The sequence below is a fragment of the Perissodus microlepis genome, chromosome 1 (assembly GCF_051167445.1).
Source record: "Perissodus microlepis isolate ML-2025 ecotype Zambia chromosome 1, ASM5116744v1, whole genome shotgun sequence".
Taxonomy (NCBI): Eukaryota; Metazoa; Chordata; class Actinopteri; order Cichliformes; family Cichlidae; genus Perissodus; species Perissodus microlepis.
This window is the reverse complement of record NC_140461.1, coordinates 35,372,752-35,400,595: the sequence shown is the minus strand read 5'-3', so window position 1 is coordinate 35,400,595 and position 27,844 is coordinate 35,372,752. Positions and strand designations below refer to the sequence as shown.

Here is a 27,844-nt window from a genome sequence, read left to right as displayed (position 1 = left end):
CTCAGTAGCTGAATATTTGAACAGGCTCAAAGTTACCTTGTTCCCTTAAATGATCATAAGATGTAATTTATATATACATGCATGTGAAAATATGATTTACTGCAAATATACTCTTGATCGTGGCTCAAGAGCTGGCAGTTCATCTTGTAATTGGAAGGTTGCCGGTTTGAGCCCCGACTCCGACAGTCTCGGTCATTGTGTCTTTGGGCAAGACACTTCACCCGTTGCCTACTGGTGGTGGTCAGAGGTCAGTGGTCAGTGTCCAGCAGCCTCGCCTCTGTCAGTCCGCCCCAGGGCGGCTGTGGCTACACTGAAGCTGCCATCACCAGTGTGTGAATGTGTGGATGACTGGTTGTGTAAAGCGCTTTGGGGTCCATAGGGACTAAGTAAAGCGCTATACAAATACAGGCCATTTACCATTTATTGTATTTACAGCAGACAGAAGTGTGTGTGTGTGTTTGTGTGTGTGTGTTTGTGTGTGTGTGTGTGTGTCTGTGCATGTGTGTGTGTGTATTCCTGAGTCAATATACAACAATAACACAGTACATGTGAGGAAGCATTCTTTATAGTTTTTTCGTCTTTTTTAATCAAACCAACAACACTGTCATATAGACAACAATAGAAACTATAGAATAGATGCATTTTATTCAGTAAAAAAGATTCTATGTCAGAAACATGCACAGCTTTGAAGGTGAACTCTTGCTCTTTGGTTTATGCTTTTTAAAGAGGCACAGCCTCCATGTACAGCATCAGTGACATAAAACAAGTGTACGAATGAATGCAGTCAAAGTTGGGAAATAAAGAAACTGTAATGTCTTCAGCAAAGAGCCCCTGTGGTCCCATAAGGTGACATTTTTCTACAGTGTGTCCCAGTTTATCTGTGACAACAGAAACATCTGTGACGAGTTATTCATCTGTGTGTTTGAACTTCAGCAGGCTGTCCACGTCTGCATGACTAAAAGCTTTGACTCGCTGACATGAGTGCATTACTGTAATGCATAGGCGTACCTAATAAAGTGGCTGCTGAACGTATTTAGTATGATGAGAGAACTGTGCCAGAATGATCGAGAAACACCAAACACATAATGAAGTCTCTCGCACAGATGAAGAACTTCTCTGCAGACATGACTCGTCCACACAAATAAATCCTGTGTTTGCAGAGAAACATGGCAGCTGACGGGCTCCGTGCATTTCTTCTGACGTTACAGACATGAAACAGGAAACAGGTTCATTGTTGTAGCTCCGCTGAGAAGCTACGCGATGCACAGCTCGTGGCGGATGATTAATGCCTGAACATAGAAGAGAACGCTAAAACCAGCCAGCGTGACAAACTGACTGCTTTGGGCATAACATACTTAAGAAATAAAGCTTGAGCTGAGCAGAAGCTCGTGTGTGCTGCTAATGCTGCTGTTGTCTTGGACAATAGTTACTGGCTCAGTAATAAGGCATATTGGACCGTTGGCTGTTTTCTTTTTGTTCACTTTAAATTCTTCCTTCTTGTCTTTTTTTCATTTGTCTCATCCACTGGATTTAGCTCGGCCATGCTTCATGTCCATAAGGCCTCTCTGGGCACACAGAAATATTGAGATTTCATTCAATGTCAATAATACACAAGTGCTGAGTTTTTCTTTACTGAATCTTCTTTCTATGCAGTAAGCAAATATAATATTCATATTAAATAATATAGATTTTTGGCTAGTTCTTGCATAACATGGATCGCCACAGTAGTTGAATGAACCTCTCAGCTGTATACCAACAATAAAATCACAGATAAATTCACAATATTACTGATTTATTTAATGAGAACTAGTGAGAACCATTGTGACTTTATGTCCTCAGTTTGTTACAAAGTCTGTTCACGTGACACTCGGAAAAACAACCCCAGGTCTAAATTAAACCACCTAACAGGTGTGATAGCACAGTCCCCTCAGTTCTAGTTAAACTTGGATCATTTATGCCCAAACATAACCCAAAAGTCCAAATGACTGAACTCATATATCTTCATGTATGCGGCCTGTTAGGGATCTCTCAGCTTTAGAGCTGTCTTACATGCTCATGCCTTTTAATTGTAACTGCACTAGTTACACTACTGTGTAAATCTTCAACTGAACCTCAGCTGAATTTGAAAAAGAAGGAATAACCTTGAACCTGCAGAAATATCTCCGGCGTGCCACATACACCCACACGTATGACTTTTTGGTGCCTGACTTCATGAATCATGTTAACATGATTCCTGCACCAGCGTCCGTCTCTATGATAACATCTACAGCAGAATGTACCATCTGTGAATCAAAGTGTGCCAGCAAGACTAAACAAAAATATATTACAAGACACACAATAACCATTAACAACCAGAACAATAAAATAAGGACAGGAGCCACAGAAAAAAAAAATAACATTACCATGGTGTAGCCACTCCCATGTGTGTGTTCCAGAACATTACCTCTAGAAATCTTCTTGACTTGTATAGAAAATTCATTTTTGTGTCCCATTAATGTTCTTTTGAAATAATAAATTGCTATTTTGACTCCTTAGCGACGCCTGCTGTTGCGTTCTGGACTCCTGCGGCTCCTCCTCTGTGCTCTCCTTTGACTTTTCACTGCAGCGTGGGAAAAACCAAACAAAGACTTATTATGAGAAATAACTTCTCAGTACGAGTCTATACAGAGCATGCTCACCATCAGTGCATTTCACTTGGGGCTCCTCCCACTGTCCGTCTGGTTGACAGTGCACCAGCGGTAGATGGCGCTGTCTAAATCCTGGATTGCACTGATAACGAATGATGGAGCCGACGGGGTACACCACCCTCTTTTTGCCAAACATGCAAGCATTGGCCACCTCCGGTGGAGCACCACAGGACACTGAAGGTAGTACCAGAGGACATCATATCAAACAATGTGTTTCCTGCAGTACGTATTTTAGGTAAAAAGCTAAAACATTGCTGCGTTAGTTAGCTCCGAGTCGAGTTTGTTTTTGCAGACCAACAGCCAAAATCCAACACGTTTGTTTTGTTAGGGTTAGGACTCTTTCACAGAGCCCAGTATGAGTCACACTGTAGGAAGCTTTAGCCAGTCTAATGCAAAAAGATAAACCTGCTCCACCTATGAAGGACTCCAAACCACTGGACATATATTCTACCATTCAGATATCTGCCTTGTATTGATAACCAGACCAAACAGACTAGACTAGACTTGAAGGTTTGATTCTCTACACCAGCAAGCAGAAGAACTGACACCACAAAAGAGCCAATCAGGAGAAAGTTCCCATTAATGGAGGGCGACCTTGAAGGACGTGGAGCTAACACTGCTAATTTTAATAAGTCCATAAACCGATTAAATGGTCAGTGCAAAAATAAATAATGATTTCTAAAGCTACTTTAGAATAGTCTAAGTATAAATATATAAATATAAATGTATACATTATACATAAGAGGTCAGTTTTAAAGGTGACATTGTCAGGTGCTGTGAGTCTGCCAGTGTGTGGTGGAGCTCCAGAGGTTTTGCTGAGCCAGCCTACCTGAGCCTTTCTTGCAGGTGAAGGGCAGATGATAACTACAGGGTACATCATTCCACTGGCCGTCAGAATGCCAGATCATCACCACACAATCTTCTTCAGAGTTCACGTAGTTGTCCGGCTGGTTCGGCCTCCAGTTCTCGTATTGCTGAAGAGACGAGAGCAAACAGGTAAACCTCAGAGTGTAAACAGGACCACAACAGCTTTACCAGTTGTCCTGTATGTCATCTTTTACTGCTAAAATAGATTTTATTGTTTTGTCTTTTCTCAACAGCAAAAAGTTAAAAAAAAACAAAAACAATAGAAGTATTAATCAATGAAAATGTTTCCACACATAAAGTCGAATTAGACTAAAGAGCATAAACGGCAAATTGTCTTTGAATGGAATTGCTTCATGCTCACAGCTGTTACACACTCGTTTTCAAACCCCCACTCTTTCGCTACTCAGGTTAAACATGATATATAAGTCACTCAGATAACTTAAAAATGTAATTGTTTGCCTTTTTTCGGTGTTTTATTTGTTCCGGAGTAAATCGGTTTGGCTGAGATCAAAGTTATTAGATTAAATAAAACTTTATTAATCCATCGGGTGGGTTCTTCCGGGATTTTCACACAGCTGAATAAACGTCAAACAGAAAACTGATTAAACAGAAGTGTGAGACGGTCGAGAATTTCCGCTAGTGTCCTGATATATTTTAGATAGCAAGGAGCAGACGGCCGAGTTTATTAAACTCCACCAAGACAGCGGTGACGCAAATCTGAAGGCTAGACCGTCCAATTTCACAGCCTCGCACTTCCAGCCTTCTCGGTCTTTGAAGGAACCTGCCCACGTAGACCGCGAAGGCCGGGTCCTCCGAAGGATGCAGCCGACGTTTTGGGACACAGCTATGGTCAGCATCCTGACAGCCCAATGGACGAAGCTGTCTCTCAGTCTGCGTGTTCTGGCCCGGAGGCTCTTCAGTATCATTCCTGATGGCAGCAAACTGAAGACGCTGTTCAAGGGATGAGTGGAGTCACCTGTAATGCAGAGGACCTTCCAGATGAGGCAGGTGCAGTAGATCTCCTGGGGAGGGAGGCAAGAGAGGTTCCCACAATGCTCTCGGCTGCTCTCACTACCCGTTGTCATTTTTTCCTGCAGAACCCAGTGCAGGAGTCATACCACACAGTGATGCAGCTGGTGAGGATACTCTCAACTGTGCCTCTGTAGAAGGTGCTCATAATGGGGGTTGAATCTCTTGTGCTTCTCAGTTTGCAGAGGAAGTAGAGTTGCTGTTGGTCTTCTCCACATTCAGGGACAGGTTGTTGTTGCTGTACCACTCTGCCAGATGGTTAACTTCACCCCTGTGATAGATCCCGTCGTGGGTCAGCAGAGTGAAGAGAAGGGGGCTCAACACACATCCTTGGGGAGGCCCGTATTCAGTGTTCTTGGGCTGGAGGTGTTGCTGTCGACCCGTACTGTCTGCTGTCTTCCTGTCAAGGAATCTAGCAGCCCGTTATACAGCAAGGTGCTGATCCCCAGCAGATCCTTTTTTATGAATGAGTTGCTGGGGAATGATGGTGTTGAATGCTGAACTGAAGTCTATGAACAGCACTCTGACATATGAGTCTCTAGTGTTCAGATGTGTGAGGGCTGAGTGAGGGGCAGTTAATTCCATCATCGGTTGAGCGTTTTGACCGGTATGCGAACTCAAATGGATCCAGGTTGGGGGAAAGCGATAATTTGATTTGATGCATGACTAACCGTTCAAAGCTCTTCATAATGATGGAGGTGAGTTTGACAGGACGGTAGTCCTTAAAGCAGGAGGTAGATGACTTCTTGGGTACAGTTAATGATGGTGGAGGCTTTGAGGCATGTGGGAACGACGGCCTGACCCTAGTGATGTGTTAAAGATGTCTGTGAAGACATTTGTGAGTTCCACAGCATAGTCCGTCAGTTCTCGTCCAAGGATGTTATCAGGACCTGGAGCTTTACGTGTACTGATTTTGGCAAGGGATCTCCACACACTGTCTGGGGATTGTGTCACCACGGTCTGTAGAGTGGGCTTGTAGTCTGTGATGGTTTGTATTCTTTGCCACTGCCTCCAAGTATCTCTGCTGTTGCTGAAGCTTTGCTGTAGCTGATGCCACGTGACAGGTTTGCCCTTCCTGTTCTTAGGCTCACCTAATTCCCGGCTCTGAAGGCTTGCATTTTTCAACCTTAGGAGCATTTAAACCTGACCTGTGAGCCATGGTTTCTGATTGGCCCGGACAGTGACAGTCCTGGTCTCTGTGACATCATCGATGCATTTTGGGATGTAGGCAATTACAGTTTCTGTATATTCCTGAAAGTCTGTGGTGTTGTCGTGTGTGGCAGCCTGTGGTGGAAAAGCAGTCTTGCAGTGCCTCTGAGGACCCTTCTGGCCACACCTGTACCTGCTTACGAACTGGTTTGGTGACTTTGACCAGGGGCCTGGGGGAACCCATGGCACACCTAGGTTTCCGCCTCTACTGACCCTTATGCAAAATAGGTGGAATTAAGACACAGTTCCAAAAGCAAACACAACTGATCAGTGCTGATGGTGGTCCTGTTGCTGAGGTTGGGGTGATCCTGTCATCTCTTATGAACGACCTCCAACGCTTCTATGACTGGGATGCAAGTGAAGACAGATGTAACATCTCTCTCTCACTGTACATGTACTGTGTATAAAATTAGGGAAACATAACCTGCACAAACAAAATAATTTGCAGGACAAATGTTTGACATCAATTTTGTTCGATTTGAAGGAGGTAGGGGGGCCAACTTCACTCACATGTGTTTATAAGGTTGGGAAAACCTGCAGTCAGCTGAGACTGAAGAAGTCACTTGGATGAGTGACGAAACGTTTCTCCAACTGAAAATGTCCAGATGAACAGAATCAACCTTTTGGGATTTACTTACCTGGATGATTAACCACGCATCAAGATGTTATTTTATTAATATTTTTAAAATGATAGCAGCACAAACGTAGCACAAACGTTTGACATCAATTTTGTTTGATTTGGGTAATGTGGGGGGGCTGGTTGACCTTTTGACCTTTACATTTTCATTAATATCTTTAAAACAGAAGCAGCACAAACAACAATTTTAGCAGCACAAACCAGCACAAATGTAGCACAACTGATTGACACCCATTTTGTTTGATTTAATTAATGTGGGGGGGCTGGTTGACCTCTGATGACCTCTAGAAATTTTTATTAATATCTTTAAAATGATAGCAGCACAAACGAAAATTTTTGCAGCACAAACGTAGCACAAACGTTTGATACCACTTTTGTTGGATTTGAAGAAGGTGGGGGGGTAACTTCACTCACATTGGCCCCTAGCCCTGCCAGTGTAGCAGAAATGATGACGGATGATGATGGCAGCAGCAGCCGTTCTTCTCTGCGTGAGTAGCTTAATGTTGTTCGTGTGTAATTTACGTTGAGTAGGCTAACCACGTTATTAAGTTAATGTATGTAAGGTGAACTACCAAACACCGTCGTAGTTACATGCGGCTGTCTTCATGTTTGATGGCAGATACTCCCTTCACCCTGGCCAAAAAGGCTAAAATGACCAAAGAAAAAGTGGGAAACAGCTAAACATGAGAGGTTTTTGGACAAAGTTTGTTTTTTCCATTGTTTAAGCACTGCTTCCAGCTAAGAGTGATGCCATATATCCCCTATAGCTGCAGAAAAGGCTAACATTGTTATCTTTTTACAAAAAAACAGCTGAACATGAGAGGTTTTAGGACAAAGTTTGTGTTCTCCATTCTTTAAGCACCAGTTCGAGCACCGTTTAAGCACCGGCATCGTTTCAAAAGTACTGGTTTGGTACTGGTATCGGATAAAACCTAAATGATACCCATCCCTAGTGACACACTGGAGGGGAGCACAGCTGATCCTAATTCACAAGACGACAGGAAGACACAAGCTGACACAGTGATAACAGACACAGACCTTCAAAGTAAAACAGGAAATTCACAAAGACAAACTCAGGGACACGAACAAAGCACCAGGGGAACGACACAGGAAATAAACCTAGAACCATAGCTGGACTGGCATTTGCCCGGTGGGCCGATGGTGATTTTTCGTTTTTATGGGCCGATGTTTTGTTTTGTTTTTTTCGTTTTTTTCCGTAACGGTATAAACACTGAAAGGTGGTGGATTGGCCAGATGCTGGGAGATGTGTAAAAATAACTCAATTGTTTGGTGGTGGCTATTGCGGAGCTTCCACAGATTCAGTAACATTAGCAAGTGGTGGAGGCCAGCAGATGCAACACGCTGGCAGGTGGATGACGGAAAGGCAGGAGGAGCAGAGACCCGAGGCGGTGAAGTGAACTTCAGGTAAGAAGTTATGACCTGCAGTCTATCTGGTCAGATATAAACCAAGTTTAGGTGGAGTTTATTTTCGTTGTGCTGACTTTTTACAGTCAGTTACAATAACTCGTACTGCGTACTAGCTAGCATGACAGAGTTTCTATACTGCTGGGCGGGTGCTATGATGTTACTGATGTTGAACTTGTTTTATCTTATTTTATTTATAAGGTTAGTTATTAGAGTTTCCAACTGTCCCGTAAAAAACAGAATAGTCTGGTATTCAGAGAAAATATTACGCGTTTCGTATTGAGCTGAAAAGGAACGCAGTTTGTCCCAGACACAAAGCTGGAGTTATTCTGTCTTTACGCTGCACAGCTGCCTTTTCTCCTCTCATTCACCCCCCTCTCTCTCCCGTTTCTACTTCAATCATGAAACTGATCAATGATCAGCTGATCGGCTTTTCTCTCTTGTTTGTTTATCGCCCACTTTGCGCCAGAAAGAGGAAACCAGCGTATGTCACGCTAAACAACAGCAGCACGTTTAAGCTTGATCAGCTGTTGTTAGAATTTATTTAATATTAATTTCTAGTATCAGCTGATGTTTGCTGGAGCCACAGCTGTAAAAGCTGCTGGTCATGATATCGGTTTGGATATGTGGTGAGAGGGAAACATGAAGATGAAACCAGGAGATGTCCTTACTGAATCATCAGAGCTGAACAGGTGATGGAGAAACAGGTTTACCCTTTAGGTGACATGAATGAGTTGAAGAAGTTATAAACTGTTTCTGAGAGACAAATAACACCAGGATCCTTTTCTAAGTAGCTGACAGCTGGTAACTGTGCAGGGGCGGGTCAGGTGGGGCATTAACAGGGAAAGGGGGGCACAAAGAAATACTTTTCTTTTTTATTCTCATTTAAAATGTCTCGCTTTTAATAAATAATTATCTGAATCTTACAACAAATGTTTTCATCTGATGTCAAATGTATAGAAATCCATTATTGTACATAGTAATTTTTTTTTAGGGTCCCATCATAATTTCTTCAGAAGTAGCTAAGTACTGTATATGATGCCAGTATTTTCCCACATTTTCTAGATACTGTACCAGTACTGTGTGTAAAATGCCATCAAAAAGTCAATTAAGTTTTATTCTTTCTCACCTGTCTTTCTGTCTCCTTTCCATGCTGTTTATTGATGTGGCAAATGAATGGTTTATGAAAATATATCTAAATCTGTCATCGGTAATCAGTAATGATCATGTCTCACCTCTAGTCTTCTCTGTCTTAATTTCAGGTTTTCACCATGTGTTGTAGATAGTTCAGGAGGTTAACTCGACCAAGCAGTCTACTTTTGGGTACTGTTTAGAATACCAGAATAGGGAGGATGGTGTAGGTTTAAGTTTATTAGACTGATACATATATACCAACAAGACAGTTTACATCACTGTGACAACAGCGTTTGTTTTCATTCAAAGGCTTTATGGCTTTTCCTATAATACCTGGTGGGCCGGTCTCTAGTCAAAATGCCCGGGCCGATTTTTTGTCCCAGTCCAGCCCTGCCTAGAACTGGAAACCCTGAAAATGAAACCTACATACTAATAAATATAACCATGAAGAAATTAAACATCAGATCAGCTAATAATAATAATAACGCCAAAACACAAAACGCTGGGTCAACTACCCAGCACCATGACAATGTTGCTGCCATCACACTCAAATTGTACGTTTCCTTAGTTCAAGCACTGATAGATTTTTGTTCTGACCCAGTGTGAATAATATCCTGTTCCCTCATCACCGAGTAAAACACCAGTCCAACACGCCCACTCACCAGAGAAGTGCCGTCAGTCCACTGGAAGTCATTCTCTACGGTCTTGTCATTCAGCCCGATCCACTGGTAGTCTTGTGCATTTGCTGTGGAGACAAAACAAAGTGCCTCGATTCTCTCTCTGCTCCCGTCTCTCACACACATCCAATAAATACTCACCGTTGACAAAGTTCTGCTCTTCTGGGGAGATGATGCTGACCAGGTGGGCGTTGTGATCGCGGCAGCGCTGCTCCGCTGTCACCCACGTCTCTCTCTCGGTGAAGTGTCGGTAGCAGTTCCCCTGAAACTTAGTCCAGCCTTCTTCACACGGCTGCTCCTCTGCGGCCGCAACAGCAAAGAATGAGCACTGTGAGACCGCTCGCTCACTTCAGCGCACAGATTTCTCAATGCAACGCGTCTTTTTCAGGGCTCAGAGTTTAGATACGAAGTGTTCATTAAAGCTTGTTACTCGTCCACAACTACAAACGACCGTGCTAAGTAAAGTTCAATTCAATTTTATTTATATAGCGCCAAATCACAACAAAAGTCGCCTCAAGGCGCTTCATAAGCACCATCTTCTCTTCACTTTATTGATTTTTGCTCTCGGCTGTTGATGTTGTGAGTCAGTGAGAAGCACACTTTGCCCTGAGTGGGTTTGCTGTTGTGTACAGTTTGACAAAGGGCAGCGTTTCCATCCTGACCTACAAAACAAACAACTCTTTACGGAGAGGAAAATCAGGCGTAGCATCCTGCTGGCCAGTAGGGCCTGCCCAATTTCCACCTTTTACTGCAGCATTCAAAGGCTTCATTCACTCTGTAGCTCCGTTCTGTTCATTTTCATTTATGGGCCACTTCAAACAAATGACACAAAACACACACATTTTTCCATTTAGTCCTGTTTAGCTGTATTATAGCAGACAACTCTGGATTTATCTGAGACATCCACCCCTGAGATGCTTTGCCTGCCCACATACAACATGTCTTTAATAATGTAAATTATTTCTGTAATTAAGAAAAAACTCGCAATGTTGGATTTGGGCCTAGAAATCTCAGGAACGTTTCTATTTACACTGGATTTTATTCTACTGGCCTCCAGTAACACCGTGAAAAACCCTTTTTGGTCAGCATGTGTCCTTTAATCTGCACATGAAATAAATCTGTGGACCTGATTTTACTCATCTGTGCAACACTGCTACAATTACAACCACCGCGTCTCACAGAGATGCACAGACACTGGTCCCTGCACAGGCAGGGCTGTGGAAAGTCCTCGTTTTCAGGTGGAAGAGCCTTCAGTTGAACCAAAACGCTGCTGGGATTAAAAAGAGATCCTATATTATTAGTTTCTATTCTAAGGTCCCAGTTAAAAGAAGAACTTGAATGAATGATCAGACCCCATCATACGATCAATCAAACTAGCCCAACAGAGCACTTCCCTCTCACACTGTGGGCTGACTTCCTGGGGTGTTTGAAAGTAAACTGGGAGGCAGAGCCTTCAGCTCTAAGGAACCAGCTCCCAGTTTGGATTGGAGACAGTTCTGCACACAACTGTTGGTCTAGTTTTTATTCTGAGCCCAACGTGCCTGCTGTCTCACTCCTCTGAGTTTGAACTACACGTGCTGCTGTCTTCAGCTTTGTTTTGGTTAGTCTAGTTTACCAAAGCTAGCTTAAAGCCTGAAATCACAGTGTAGTTTATTTTTAATCATTTTAATCATTTTTCATTTAAATGTTAATAAACTTAGGGACTCCAATAGAGACAGACAAACTCTCATTATTAATAAAGCTCTGTTAGGACTGGACCTGGTGAACAGGTTTCTTCCTGTTAAAAGGGAGTTCTTCCTCCCTCTGTCTCCAAGCACTTGCTTGTAAGGGACCAACTGGTTGTTGGGCTCGTTTCTGAATATTGTCAGGTCTATGGTCGGTTCTTTCCCTTACACCTTACAAGTATCTTGAGATGACTGTTGTTGTGAGCTGGCACTATGTAAACAATGTAAGTGAATAACTGAAAGAAATTATAATAGTAATTCACACCAAAGATCTGCAGGCCTGAGTGTGGACTGAAGTTTATGAAGGTCTAAAGAATGTTTTTCTGTACATTAGGATGCTCTGTAACACGTTCACTGTTACTCTGGCTCACCTGGATGACTGCTGCAGTAAAATGAAGTTTAGTAAATGTTTGCAGCAGTAAAACCACTAAACCATTACTGCCTCTCTGACAGAACACAGGCTCCCATTGCAAACCAGGAACATCACAGATACATGCCATGAGCCACCACAGCTGCTCACACAACAACTAATACTGCCATCTGCTGGTGATGCCTCTCGTTCTCTTGCTTCAGTTGTTTTTGAGGTTGTTAGTATTTTTTAGCTGAAGCTGATCTCATACCGATCTCACAGCGCTCCCCTCCGTAGCTGGGCAGGCATAAGCATTTGAAAGAGTCTACAGTCTCCACACAGGTGGCTCCATTGGCACAAGGGTCGGAACGGCACACATCTACCTCTGCAAAAAAGGGGGGCGGGTAACACTACTGTTACAGCGAGGTGTGGGGACGGGAGGCGGATCAGCAGAGTGGGGAACAATACCATGCAATGCAACTTCAGATTAGACTTACTGCACCTAGAATCATCATCCATGTTCCTTTGTTAACAGCTCTCTCCGGTTAGCATGTGCGAATGACATTGACATTTATATACTGAAATATACACCAAAATATCTGATTGTTGCAAAGAAGAATGATTCTAGTCCCTGCAGTAAGTTTATCTTTGAATCCTTTGATAGTTGCAGCAGAAAATCACCATTTAACTCCCAGCAGGATGAAAGCACATATGTTGCAGCAGTTAGATTTAGCATGCATGCATGAGCAGAGGAGGCGTGCTGGCATGGCAGACCAAAAACAGCACACAGGCTGAAGAAGACACTTGTGATGAACACGAGACACAGACGCGGTAAATCCTCAGAGCAGAGACGATGCACATTTGACAAACGGCCGAACGTGAACATCTGTCACACAAACACAAAGACCCAGAGCTCGACACAGAGAGACAACAAACCCAAGCAAAAATACAGTCAGGACACAACAGCAGAGAAGGAAAACAGAGACTGTGAGTCTGCTTCATGAACACTGACTACAGTTACAACAGGTTAAATGTTTATCTGGAAATAAACCCTCAGATAACAGGCTGATTAATGCACAGACTGCAGACCAACAACAATGTAACACATGCAGACAACAAACAGAAATGTTTCAGGCAAAGTCTGTTAACAGGTACTGAACGAAACTGCTGTCAGAGAAGGAAATGAGAAACTTACCGTCACAGAAGGCAACGCCGTTCTCTGCAGTGCATGAAGCATCGCCACAGGGGTTCGGTTCACATGGGCCAACATGTCCTTAAAAACAATGCACACCGATTCACACAACACATCCTCCATGAATGACACTCACCAGCACAACTTAGAAAGACACAAGAGGCTTTGGCTTTAGCCATCTCAAATATCTCTAAGACGGAAAAGACTGTGAGATGAGCACACTCACATGTATACACTGACATTATTAATTATACAGATGAACTGCTTAAAAGGTATAAGTGTGACGAATTCTCAATATAGGAACAGAAAACCAGAAACACAAACCAGAACATATTTACCAAGAGTTTAAAACAAAACACAACACAAAAATTCTTCTACTGGAATTAATATTAGCAGAGGAAAAAACACAAAAGTAAGTATTAGCTCCATTAACACACCAGAAAATTACAGTTAAAATAATAAAGAAGACAAACTGGGAACAAAACACAACCTGACACTAATAAAAACTGAGAGCTCAAGAAGAATAAACACTCAATAAACCAGATCACAAAAGTCAAAAAAACAGCCAAAAACAAAATAGAAAAGAGATCCATGGAGGCAAAATAACAAATGAGACACGATGAAGAAAATATAGATAATAAATTATTTAAAACACCAACTGACTAGATTTCAAAAGTAACAGCAAAACAGACAAAATGTTCACTGTGATGTTGTACTGGAGTGGAAAAGCATCACAGTGTGAGGCTGAGAAGGATGCAGCACATGCCGCTACACTGTGTATACTACACTGTATACGGTGTACTAAAGAAAAAGAAAGAAAGACGTAGATTAAGAAGCAGAAGAAGCATGTTGTTTCAAGTGTTTCTGTATTTTTTAAACTATATTTATTGTTAAGATTCTCAAAAAACTGTGACACCACGAGTGCAGTGATTGGTTGGGCTTAAGACTTATCATCTTGTCAGCACAGTTAGGCTGAAATGTAAACACTGAGTCTGTGCTGGCATTGAAATTTTGCAAGATACAAGTAATGTAGATCCTGCACAAGTTTCCAAAAGACGACAACAAAGTAACAGAAAGTGTACTTGTGAAGTTATTATTTTTAAGGGGCTTAATGCTAAAATTCAAGTATTTTCTATTGTGCATTGATAAGCTGAGCCTCAGTGACACCTGTCATGGGTGAAAACCCAGCAATAACCAGAGTTTCACTCATTTAGCAGTTAGCGGCAGCAAGGATTTGGGTTTGCTATGTGATCACCAGCCAGTCTCTAGGCCTTTATGACTTTTTAAAAGTAAAACTAAATACACACGACCAGCTGTTGCATGTACAGGGATAAAGGGATTCATATCTTACTTTTCCATCAGTCACTAAACTAAGAATAAAACCTTGCAGGTCACTAAAATCACTTCTGTTTCTGATTTTCTTCACTTAGTCGGGGTTAAACAGTTTCAGTGCACATGTAAAAATCAAACTGATATCCGCACTGCCTGTAACACTGACTGTGCAATATGTCAAGCTGCGAGTCGGCTCACAAGAGGTGTAGGAAAGTAAAAGAAATAAGACTTTATCACAGCTTTGGTAAATGTTCTGTTCTCATGTATACGAGGGCTTTTTTTCTCTACCTGAGCCCTTTAACCTGATGTTCCCAGACTCAGAAGACCATGGATGCATAGCTCCACGTAGAGTATCTGTAGAGCGGGAATCATACCACTGACGTTCTGATTGGTACCAACTGTACCTCCTGATCCATAAGACTTTAATATAAACGCCTTTTGATCATTTATTTAGTTTTTGCTCTCTTTAAACTTTGTATCTGTTTGTGACACACTTCAACATTTAACTGTTTCTATTCTTGACATTTAATGTCTGTGTTCATTTTTCTTTGCACAGTTTGAATGTTAGAAGAAGATCATGGCTTGCACAGGTAAAGTATCAACAACATTTAGGCCGGGTGGTTCCCACTCACAGGGTCTCATTACAGCCACAGGCCCACTGGGTGGATGCTTCTGCAGCCCTGCCTTACTTAGTTTTTCAGTGCGCTTTATAAACAAAGTTTATTATTATTATTATTGCTTTGTTCACGGCACAAGTTAAACCATGCATGGAAAACAGTTGACAGGGTAAGGCAGCCGTTCCTGTAGTTTGGCATCAAATCAAAGAAGTCGCTTTGGTGAGAATGACTACGTGGACATGTAACGTGCTGCTAACAGTAAGTAGCAGCTAGCTTGGCACATGCTAACTTTTTCAGGTAACAATCATTCAAATCTGATGCACAGCTTAGTTTTTTATTGCTGATGAATGATTAGATTTTTTGAATCCCACCAAGCAAAAGCAAGTATAAAGTTAACCATCTGTTTCAGGAACTACAATAAAGCAACAGTTTCCTCTCAAAGGTGCATATTTGCAGCAGCTAGCACATCAACACACCACCACCACCAAAACACACCTGGTGGTTATGGTTATAGTGACACCCTTAAAAGTAATGAACTGAACGTTTTAATTGGCACAAACAGCTACAGAGTACTTCATGTTGATTTGATACACTACCAAAGACATGATATTTTAAATCCAGAGCAGAAAATATAAATTGTGTCAAGAATATATTTACTAACCTTCAACAGGGCCTGATGTCTGAACAGAGGGTGGTGCAACTGTAATGGGAGGTGCTGCTAGTCCTGCCGGGACAACCGCAGGGGCCAGAGTTACAGGGACATCATCAGGGGTCTCTGGCACGCCATTAGGGTCCTCCTGTGGTCCTGTGGTGCTCTCTGTCACATTGCACTCAATGATGGGATAGGCCACTGGCAGATGCCTAGAAGGGCCTTCTGAAAAAGTCGTGCTGGCAGCAGATGAGTCAGAGTCTCCACTCCCAGGGTAAGAACCACTGCCACTACTACTTCCTTCTCCACTGTACTCCAACGGCCCCTTACCAAGCTCCGAAAACAGCGTGCCTGAGTCCTCTGGTGATGTGTTTTCAGATACCTTTGTCATTAGATCCTCAGACAGAAAGATAACACTGCCTCCTCCTCCACTTGTAGAGGACTCGTATCCAGAAAGTCCTGATCCAGACAGAGAATGAAAACTTGAGCTTCCAAATCCAGACAGATATCCACCACTTCCCTCTGCTGAACTGTAGAGTAAAACCCCAGACGCCTCCTCCTCCACTCCAGACGATGACCCTGTCAGCTCAGTGAACCCTGAACCCACCAAAGTCACACCAGGGAAAAATTCAAAGGCCCCTCCAGAGGCCGAGGCACTGAGGTCCCCACTGAGATCCCCACTGAGGTCTCCACTGAGGTCTCCACTGAGGTCCCCACTGAGATCACCACTGAGGTCCCCACTGAGGTCTCCACTGAGATCACCACTGCAATCTCCATTAAGATCGCAAATGAGAACGCCAGATCCTGAAATGTCCCCAGAGCCACTGAAGAAGTCTCCACTAAGCTCACTGTATTTAGAAGAGTGATTGGTTGCATCAATCAGTTTATCATCTATCAATAAGATCTGAGCGTCTCCACTCCCTGAAAGCTCTCCTGACTGTCCACTACCACTTCCAGAGGAAAATTTGGATGGAAAACTGCTAGAGCCAGAAAACTCCTGACCGGTGACGAAACCAGAGGACATGTCTGTGGAAGAACCACTTTCTGTAGAACTGAAACCAGATCCAGACCAGGACGTATCCCCACTTCCACTCAGCACTCCAGATCCCACATCAGATGAAAGGAAAGTAAGGATCTCTGTGCTTCCCTCTGCAGCTTCTTGAGGTCCTCCAGAACCTGAGCCCTTGCCTGAAGGAGTGGAGTCAGTGCCTGAAAAACAAATACTGATCGTGGACCCTTCTCCACTACCTGATCCAGAAACATCTGTACTGCTGGGACCTGATTCTCCGCTGGGTAGGTCAGCATGCGCACTGCCAGCCAGGTCTCCAGAGCCAGAGGAAGGGAGGTCTCCAGAAGCAGAGTCATCTCCAGAAGTAGCCTTATCTCCAGAACCAGAGGAGTCTCCAGAGAAAATCTCGTCTGCAGACAAACATGGCTGTCCAGATCCAGACGATTCTCCAGAGTGACCTCCAGATGTGTAATCTACTACAGAAGTGTCTCCTGAGCCTGAACCAGAGCCTGAATTCTCTACATTGATGGGAGGAGATATGGAGGGAACAGCTGAGAACAGAAATTGAAAGTTAAGCTTAGAAACAAACGGGAACAAATGGGTAATCCAGTCATGCTCTGAAGGAAACTCACCAGGTCGTAACAAATGGGTAGCTGATGTCAGATTTAGTAGAGCCTCCTCAATTTCTGTGACGTTCAGTCCAGTTTCATCTGCAATAAGCCGAACGTCAGCTGTGAAAATGTAAGTGAATGATGATCATGGTGGTTAAGAGTCAAGTATAAGGTATAAATCATCAATGATAAGAAGCCCTGTTTGGGAGAAAGACAAATGAATTTTCTGTCCCCTGGTTGCCAAAATTGGGAGAATAGTTTTAAAAAGCAAATGTGTAGTTAGACCTCAGAGGGTTAATGAATAGTAGAGACATTCAGAATTACCTCTGAAACAGTAAGCATCAAATCTGGCATCAAGTTCAGGATAGCCAGTCTGGTGATTGTACACAGTGTGCACTCCTATTTTCCCCGCTCCGCACTCCGCACGTGGATTGTTGATGGGATAACGCACACTGCGATCTAGTAGCCAGCCTGCACGGCACTTGTCAAAGCCCATTTTCCAGGCAGCATAGAGATGTCCTGTGGAGGCCGCTGTGGCGTTCTGCTCTTGACAGCTACGAACAGCCTCACTGTAAGTGAAACCTTCAGCTGATTCAATGTGGAAAACCTCTCCTGTGGAACAGATGACAGTGAATAACAAAAATCTATACAATATTACAAAGTCATAACTAAAACTTTAGGCTTTTATCACCTTTGAGCCCGTCAGTGTAGCAGTACACATCGTATCTCTCGTGTGCTGGCCTCAGACCGTAGGATCGAACCCCGGGTCGATCTCCCAGATCTCCAACACAGCTTTCTCGAGGGTAAGCAATAGGATACCTACACGAGAGCACACAACTATAAAACCTGGTTTAAAACAGAAATCTCTTCACTTGCTCCAGAATAGCAATCCAGAATTACCTTACAGTCTGATCCAGTAGCCAACCTGCGTCACACTGCTGGTATCCAGCTTCATACGCTGCCTGCAGCTGCTGCGGCGTGGCGATTGAGCCTCCGACACTCTGGCAGGCTTGTTGGGCCTCGACAAAGGTGAAAGCGTAGCGGCCGGCAGCTGAACGGTAATGGAAGACCACGCCTGTAGAGGAATCAGGAGAGACTACTGTGGGTTGAAATCCTGGAACGTCATTATTAGGGAATCTCTCTGGTCTTTATTCAGTTATTATAGCATGCATCAGCGGCTCATTTACTGACCGCTTGGAGGTATCACAAAGCCTTTGTGTGGCTCCCTGCCAACATCCGGCTGTGCTGTGGCTGACTGTATCAGATCAGTGACAGACTCGGTGATGTTTGGCGGCTCAGCCAGAGGCGGGTCGGTGGGGCTTTCTGTGTAGGTGAAGTCCACGTTAGTAGGCATCATAGTCTCCATCTCTCCGGCAGCCTCACTCTCTGTCGTCATGCTCCTGAAGAACACCTCTGGGCTCTGTGTCACTGTGGTGACTCGCGGCACACCGCTGCCCTCCTCTGTCATGCCTGAGCCGTCTTCATCAGTCGATTCTGGAGGTGACAAAGGAGATGACGTCTAAAGGTGAGTTTTTAAAGAATCTTCTGGAGGAGCTGGTTTGAGCAAGCCACCTATAGGCCATAAGGCTAACGCATTAGCCTGGGAATCTGCCCTGGAGCCGTTTACCCAGTCTAACCCAGTCTCACCCTAGCCCTAGTCTTTTAATTAGGCCTTATCCACTCACAGTATTCAATGATACACATGTCATTGAAAAACTTACAATATGGTGTATTATTTATATAAAATCCCAAAATGTCATGTTGTGGTCAAAGTGTCACAAAAAGTAATTAGATTACTGTTACTTTCCCGTAAGCACGCTGCGTTACTAAAATGTGATTTTGTTTGTGAGAGTCTCTCATGACAACGACGTACGAGCGTGCGACGTCCGTGGTAACAGACGTGTGCAGATCAACAACGGATAATATGGAGTGCAGGAGAGAGTACGACCGTGCAGCGTTTACAGCGTGGAAGTAATCGCATTACTTTGAGTTTGATTCAGTAAAAAGTGACACAAACATTAGCGTCTGCTGTTCACTCTGCGTGGGAAGAAAACTTCTTTCTACAGCGAAAAGTTAAACTTCAAATCTGAGCGAGCAGCGAGCACGCTGCCACGGGAACGTGACATCCACAGAGAAACCCCTGGATCCTCCCACTGACATGACCACTGTGGGCAAACCTCCACCCACCCCACTCCTGCCAAACACAGACAATAGATTTAAGAGCTGCTGAGTCTTTGATTCTATTCATTTTTATTGTGTTTTACTTGCATCTATTTGAAAGAGTGTAAACACAAAACATGATTTTATTTTATATGCTGGAATATGCAGAACATAGGTTTAAATGTTAAACACGTTTCTTCAAGTCAAAGACTGTTGATATCATTTAATGTTTGCTTGATGCATAAAGTTAAAATTAATAAAACATTTTTTTCATTTGATTCAGTTTTGTATGATGGATTATGCAGAAAAAATAGAATTGGGCTGAAAGTTCTGTTGCTTTATTACGTATTCAGGTTGTTTTTAAAAAGTAACTAAGTAATAAAGTAACTAATTACTTTTGAATTACCTTTTTCAAGTAACTTGACCGACACCACCTACATGTTAGAACTACAGGAGCTGCTCAGTGAGGGAAACCCTTGCCATGAAGCTCCCAGTGCAGTTTTTGTGCTGATGTTAATGCCAGAGGAGCTCTGGGAAGCTCTGGGAAGCTGCAGTTATTGCGTCAGTGGAGTACTGGTGTGTTTTAGACACCATGCACCACAGCACTGGGTGACCTCTCTCTGTAACTTAAGTGGTCTGCCACTTTCTGGCTGAGTTGCTGTGGTTCCTAAACACTTTTACTTCGCAAGGGGGAAGAAAGTTCAGCTGATGTGTAGCATTGGCGTCCTATTACAGTACTCACTATTACTCAGTGAGCTCTTTAGAATGACTCTTTTTTCACAGATATTTGCAAACTGCATGATTTTTTTGCACCATTCGGCCACGTGATGCAGTATTGATCAAGTGAATAATGCCACAGTCACACATTTGACTGGGGCATTATTATGTCAGTGGCTAGAGACCAGTCAGTGACGTTCTGAATGGTAAACTGGTTGGTGAAACCCTCTTTACTTTTAGATTGCTGCAATTGTTCGTAGTTTGCAGATAAGATCTCAACTTGTCTGCAAGCAAGTGTAACCGCTCACCCTTCGAGTGGTTATAAGACTGTAAACAATGGCACACAAACAGTAAAGGGAAATTATTGGCCTTCAGAGTAAAAGCTCTGTTCCACAGTTGCATCTTTTACATTGAAGACAAACAGTGCCTGTCTGTGGTTTGTGTTGGTGCAGCAAGCTGCTAGCAACCAAGGGAATCACCAGGAGGTTTCTGCTGCAGAACTGTCTTTCTGACCAATGTCAGCAGAAGGCCCCTCCAACTCTGGTGACAGGTGATTGATCACACTCTCTTGATCAGTGTGTGCAGGACATGACAATCCTACAGCCCCTGAGAAACCGTGGCATCTCTGGGGCTGTAGAATTCAAAGATTCAGAGGTTTGTACTTTAGTCCGTTTAGTATATGTAGGTTCTAGTAATATGCAACTGTTTCCTGCACATGTAAAACGTGGCAATACAAAGCTATAACTAGTGAAAGTACAGATGCACACTTGTGTGCTTTTATTGTGTGAGCGATACCTGTGTAACAGAAGGCGTCACAGCGAGACTCGGGAAGAGGATATCCTGTCTGGTTTGCGTGAAGATAAACAGTCCGAACCCCGATCAGCCCACCTCCACACTGTGGCCTACGAATGTTGATGGGATAGCGGACACTCCTGTCTGCGAGCCAGCCAGCGTTGCAGACATCCATCCCTCCTTGCCAGGCCAGGTACAGCTGACCTGTAGTGGCCAGCTGAGCACCCTTATTAGAGCACGCCAACACAGCCTCTGAGAAGGTGAACTTCTCTGCAGTCGCAGTGTAGAAAACTCTGCCTGTCTCAGATAAAGAGCTTTGTGAGAAAAATAAAGAATACAAATCATGAAAGGATGAGTTTAAAATGCATTAAAGTGTACCTGTCATCTTCTCAGCGAAGCAGTAAACATCATAAGTCTCATTGAGATCCCTCACGCCGTAGGTCCTGACTCCAGGCAGTTCTACTTTGTCACCATAGCAGTTCATACGAGGACTCTGGATTGGGTACCTGTGGTTAAACAAAGTAATGTGATGAAGAAAACACTGAAAACTAAACTCATGTTTGCTGCTGTACAGAAGTTTAACATGAGCATATTATGATTTGCTCACATTAGCTTTGTCCTTTCAGACCACAATTCATTGATTTCACGTTTTTCCTTAAATCCACAGTAAAGTGTTTTAAAAACACATTTCAAAGAAGTTGAGAGCAGACTGGAAAATATGTCTATTTTAAGAAAACTCCCAGTACGACGAATTGTATTAACTGCTAAACATGACCAGGAAAGAAAGGAGAGGCTTGGTGCTTCATAAGTGGGAATGGAAAGAAATAATATTTCTCTATAAACTATTACAAGTAATTTGGGGATATCATAATCTGCAGTCTTGCAGTCTCTGTTCTAATTTATCCCAAAGTTGTCGTATCAGGTTAAGCTCAGGACTCTGTGCAGGCCAGTCAAGTATTTCCACACCATCCTCAGTCATCTTTATGGACCTTGGTTTGTGCACTGCTGCGCAGTCATGTTGGAACAGGAAGGAGCCATCCCTCAAAACTCCAAAATGTCTTGTTATGCTAAAGCATTAAGAGTTCCTTTGACTGGAACTACGGGGCCAACTCCAGCCCCGCACCATAATCCCCGCTCACCAAACTTTACCAGCTCTTAATCAACATTTTTTTGATTAAGATGCCAAATTACAGTTTTTTACTGAACAGAAAAATGAGTTTTAGTCCTATGTTGTTCTGCTTGGTTAATTCTGACCTCAGCGCTGCCTTAAACTTAAGTTTAAAAAAGTGAATTTAGCCGTTTTCGTTTTTGGCAGATTTCTCAAATATGTTTCTTTTCTTGCTTTTATGAAGGGCCATGTTATAAATTTTGGAAATAAAACTAGTGAGTAGTTGCTCCTTGGGTGGGTGCTGACCTGACTGTGTGATCAGAGAGCCAGCCAGCGTCACACTGGTGAAAACCGTCATCGTACGCCGCTTGGAGCTGTTCAGGTGAAGCCATTACTGCACTATTCTGGGTGCACGCTGCCTTCGCCTTTTCAAAAGTCAAACTGTAGCGTCCCATGATGGCCCTGTAGTGGAACACAGTGCCTGGAGAGACAAAAAGTGGGATAACAATAAGAAAGAGCGATGGTGCGATGTCACCAAAAAATCCATATAATTTTGGTCATTTTGTCAACACTATCACATAAAAGTAAAAATCAAAAGAAAAGGTATCAACTCCTGCCTCGCAGACATCATGTGTCACTCATACCTTGAACCTGGACGTGCACGATGCTGTGGTTGTCCTCGATGTCGTGCTGAACCTCACAGCGATACACTCCCGTGTCACTGGAACGCAGCTCAGATATCCTGATGCTAGCGTCTGTCGGGGTCCCAGGATAAGCTACCAGCTGGACTCTGTCCTGGTAGTTCTCAGTGATATGCACTTTCCCCCCCTGGGCAACAATGATGGTTGTGACCTTTTCTTTAGTCACAAAGCTCCATTTGATCCGATGAGACAAGGGGGCAATGGTGGGAGCGCCAGGGTCGTCAACAGTGTGATCCTATGAGAGGCGACATCATTTACAAACGTTTTCGAGGGTTTATAGACACAAACATACGTACATACATGTCAGGTAGTTAAAGTAATATGACAGGTTCAATCTAAGCTTCTGTTACTTTATTTGCTGACTAAGCAGCTGTACTGTTGTTTTGATGTCAGGTCTGCTGAGATTACTGATCTATTGCATTCTGTGTAGTGGTTAACACGTGTGCTCCTAACGCTAACGCTGAAGCTAATGATGTCATGGTGGCTAAGGCCTTCTTTTATATGGCACACAAAACAAAGGTGTAGTTTGCCATTTACACACCTCAAAGTGGCACGGTAACATCAGCATTCCCCCCAGCAGAGGGCGCTGTGGACCCTCCAGGAGAATGATGACACTCAGTACATCCTCTGGGTCTGTGAAGGTCAGACATGCACACAATGTAGAAAGACAAGACTGCTACACGCCAGTCCTGACTGATGAGGACACTGGAGAGAAACTGTAAGCTGCACTTCTTACCCATATAGGACTGCTGCTCATAAACATCATATGTGGCTGAGGTGACAGTCACATACAAAGCCATCAGCACCGTCCCCCGGATCATGTTCATCCTAAAAATCAAACAGGAAAATTAGCAGGAACACGACTGTGACTCGAACTCTTCGTCACACTTGGACGCTGATGTTAAATGCTAATCCTTTTTTCTTATGTCCTACCTTTAGAAGTGAAAAAAGAGAACTTAATCTAAACTGTTGAAGAACAGGTCAATTAAAATGAGACCACAAAGGTATTATAACCTCAGTTTCTTACCTCCTGCAGTCCATAGCCTGAGTGTGTAAAACGTGCTGTACTGAGATGCTGTAGAGGCTGGTTCTGATCATTTATTCAAATGATCACAGAAAGATTTCAGGTTCTTTGTCTGTGGTAAAGACTATACTTATCATAATAATTCAGTAATACTAAAACTTACACTGAAAATAATAAAATTACACTGAAACAAAAACTACTGCAGCTAATCTGAACTGATAATGGAAATTATAAACCCCCCAAATTTCATGTATAAATACAAAGCTGTAGTAAGACATCAGTCCAGTGACCAATATATTCACACAGGTGACCTTTTGATGGGCGGAGCAGTGGAACCGTGCAGGGACTGATTTGTGCGTTTAGAATTTACATGTTTTGTTTGGAGGGAACATTTTACTTTCTTTTCTTGTTTATTTCAGCATTAATAAAGCTACTTTTTGGATTATTCATTTATTTATTTGAGACGTGCCAAATCCCACAAGACTTAACTTTACTTCTAAGATTTTTTTTATGTTCGCTGGAAGAGACATTTTGATTTTTAACATACTTTTTTGTTTAAATTTGTATTTGTTTGGCCGAGTGTGTGAGAGAGATACACACTGGAACGGCCTGGAAACGTGGTTACAGTGGAAAAAAGAAGCCAGTTTCTCTCTGTTTCCCTCCCCACCATTGTGGGGTTTTTATTTAAATAAAATGATTGTTGTTTTCTGAACAGAGGCTGCTGCTGTTCTGAGTAAATGAATCACTGCATTTGCAGCGGGAAGAGGCTGCCGTTGAAACAGCACTATCATTTTTTCTGCTTCTCTTAGTTCAGCCAACATTATTAGCAAACTTGCTCATGAGCCAAATAAATCAATAAATGGCTCTTGTATAAACGATCGGTGAAAGGCTCAGCCTGTCCTTAAACCTTAAACTGGCTCACATACAAATAGACATTTGATATTTTCTACTTTAATTATTTACTCCGTGCTTCATGTTTTCTACTGGTAAACTTTTGCTTTTGGCTTTTTGGAGGAAGTTGATGAATAAATGGGCAGTAACTGCACGATCTGATTGGATGTCCAAATTTAGCACAGAATTTGACATAATGCTTTTTTTCTTTCTTTCTTTGAACCCCTAAAGCTGGAGGGTCGATGTCTGGACTAAGTGACAGCTCATTAGCACTGAGTTTGTGTGAGTGGTGCTGGTGGCCAGCTCCACACTGCATTCATTCAGCCGCTGTGGTAAGGTCCACTCCCACAGAGACTGGGCCCATAAGACCAGATCTGTTCCCCGTGAAGCCTGTGTTATGGCAGCTCTGACGACACCAGGGCTGTGTAAACAGCACAGCGTAGATTCCAGAGTCCGCCCTTTCCATCACGTCCTAACACTGCTCACATTCAGGCCGGAGACTGGAGTGCGACGTGATGGAGGGAGGCCAGTCAGGCCTTTGATCCTGGACAACGACTGAATTTATATTTCTTTACATGAGGCAAAACGTTCATGTGATGCACCAGGTGTAAAAATGTCATGTTTGTTACAGGTGATGACTGTGTTGTTCAACCATGGAAGGAAATTAAGGTGTGAGATAGGATGGCTGAGCCCCAATACTGTGCTCTTCAGTGAACTAGCTGACGTTAAGTAATGTTCAAATATGGACTCAGAGTTCTGCTTCCAGGTATAGATGCATACAAGATGGTTTGGCCCACTACCCACCACTCTGCTTTACAAAGTCAACAAGGACAGTTTAAAATCCTTTTCCTGGTTACTTTTCTTTGACCTTAATGCTAAATGCTAATTGTAAAGGCTGCAGCTTCAGACCGATGCTGAATTACAGTACACAATAAAAAAGGAAGAATTGATAAGTTTGATAATATTTTTGGTCTAAATGCTCTTTCATTTGCCTAAAAGCAAACACACTAAACTCTGAGAGTTAAAAACAGACCAGCTGACCAGAGAGGCTGTTCTCACACTTATTACTGGGCACGCATGAAAAAAGGGATGAACATGTTGCACTGTGAAAAACAGAAACACCAGTAAGAGCCGAAGAGTCAGTGAACTGGTGCTACTTGATGCCACAGTTCTTCTTCTGGTCTGAGGCGAAGCATCAAAAAATGAGCTTTAAGAACGAGCGCTTAAAGATGTACAACCATGAACAGGAGTAATAAAAGGCTGCAGAGGCCATGAATGACGGCTGAATCATACTGAAGGAAACGCATCACCAAAAAACGGCAGCACATAAAAAAGACGAGAGCCTCAACCAACCCAGTGTTAGTGATGTCATCACTTGTTGTAAGCACGGTTATAGTTGTAACCAGATTTGTTGAAGCGTCGCTACATTGTTACGTGACAGCAGCATCTTCATGTTTAGGTTTTTCCACAATTACAATCCTCACATTGATCCATTTTCAGGTAGGAGAACTATACTTCCTGAAACCTGGGATTTTTTCACAGCCTCCTCCATGCCACAGGCAAAAGTCCTGGAATAACCCCTGCCTGTCTTACACTGTGGACATAGCGATCTGTTACACTTTTGATTTGATTATACTTGGCATAACATCTGGGGTGACAAAAAAAACTGTTATTCTTATTTATGGTCATGATTTTTTGTGTGTGTGGATGACTGAATGCAGTGTAAAGCGCGTTGGGGTCTTTAGGGACGAAGTAAAGCGCTATACAAATACAAATACAGGCCATTTTTACCATATTGCTGATATTTCAAGCAAACGATACATCAAACGATTTCTTTATTTCTGTAATTCTGGGCTAATACTTGTAACATTCTGAGCTATTTATATTTGATTTATCTCAGGGCTGTTTAAATGTTTACTGTGAGATACTGTATCTTCCTTTAGTGAAATTTTTTCTGTAATTCTTACATACAGATATATAATGAAGACAACACTAAATACAAGTATGCAGATCAGCACCAGAAGGTTAAATAGACTTGAACTTATCTGGGGTTTTCACAGGTATAGTTTATGATGTAAAAACACAGAATTTGTTGTGAAAATAAGATTTAAGGAAAAGCACCCAAATAACATATATGCATGAGTAAGAGCATCCATCCTTCCTCAGAAAATATGCCCGAAAAAGTCTTGCAAAAAAGCAAATTACTCACCTGTTGTAGAAAGACTGGCACACCTGTGGCTGTTAAATCCTTCTTCACGGTGTGCTTCTTGAGCTCCAAGCTGAGAGTTTAAAAGTCCCGGCGAACAGCAGGAGCAGAGAGCTCAGGATGCTCAGCTGTGTGCAGAGGAAGGAGCCTGAAACCAGGTCTGGCTGTCAAACCTCAGGGGGGGCACGCCACCATCAAGCTGCTCAGAATGAGGTGTGGACAGGACTGATACCTGCTTTCAAAGTAAGAGCACATGGAGCAGATGGTGACTTCAATTGCTTCTCAGAGGCAGGATTGCTGCTGATGAAGTTTTTCAGCCACAGTAAAATGATTTTAGAAGAGCTGATAAAAACTCTCGTAGTGGGATTTATCTCTGCACTCCAGGTTTAGTCATAATCACACATTTCACTGCATGGATTTGTTTTCATTATGAATATAATAGAAACATAAGAAGTTCATGTAATGATACATGGAAACCTATAAGCTGTCCCACATGGTTTTGGACACGTGATGATGTAATTACTATGAGTCCTTAAAACAGCAAAAAAAGCTGTGTTGTTGTCTTAAAATAATAATATGGGCATTACTATTCAAGTATGATTTGTAACATTTCAATCAGGGGCTCAGCGAGCTTATTTTAGTTAGTTAACGTTATTGTATGTTCTGGAATTTAACTTGTGTCCAATTTCAATAATAATAATATTAAGCAGATCTTCATATGATATATACTATCATATGTTATCTGCTCATAATTCATGACTAAATGAAAAAAGTGTCATAGTTATAAAGAAAGTAAAACAGAATCATGCCATGCTTTTATTTTGAAAGAACAGTGCAGGGTTTTTAGGGGGTTGGTTCGTGATTCGTTTGATGGGAGTGTAGAGGGGAAACGGGTGGAGCTGGAAGGATGTGCAGCATCCCACAGACATGGTGAAAATGACTTGGTGATATTCTTCAGCTGATGTTCACAATCAGACGTGTTCGGCAGACGCAGTGTCTCAGAGATGAAGTGATAATAAAATGCGAGGGTATTTCTGAGCCAAATATTTCACACAGCAGGATTTATGATAAAAAACTAAACCTTTAATCAGATAAAG

The 27,844-nt window shown here is 42.7% G+C and overlaps 1 protein-coding gene across 1 annotated transcript; it reads right to left on the bottom strand.

Annotated features, from left to right (window-relative positions):
* Positions 1-298: 298 nt before the first annotated feature.
* Positions 299-26,913, bottom strand: LOC146394182 (aggrecan core protein-like). Its single transcript, XM_084915774.1, has 20 exons — positions 26,751-26,913; positions 23,363-23,454; positions 23,168-23,259; positions 22,570-22,861; positions 22,232-22,406; positions 21,196-21,323; positions 20,821-21,114; positions 18,340-18,642; positions 18,049-18,223; positions 17,840-17,967; positions 17,473-17,760; positions 17,170-17,268; positions 15,541-17,088; positions 12,934-13,011; positions 12,010-12,123; positions 9,807-9,965; positions 9,651-9,733; positions 3,517-3,661; positions 2,679-2,861; positions 299-2,599 (listed from the first exon to the last, which is right to left on the bottom strand). The coding sequence occupies exons 2-20, from the start codon at positions 23,451-23,453 to the stop codon at positions 2,532-2,534; spliced, it is 4,443 nt and encodes a 1,480-aa protein (XP_084771900.1). The 5' UTR covers position 23,454; positions 26,751-26,913; the 3' UTR covers positions 299-2,531.
* Between the last annotated feature and the right edge of the window lie 931 nt (positions 26,914-27,844).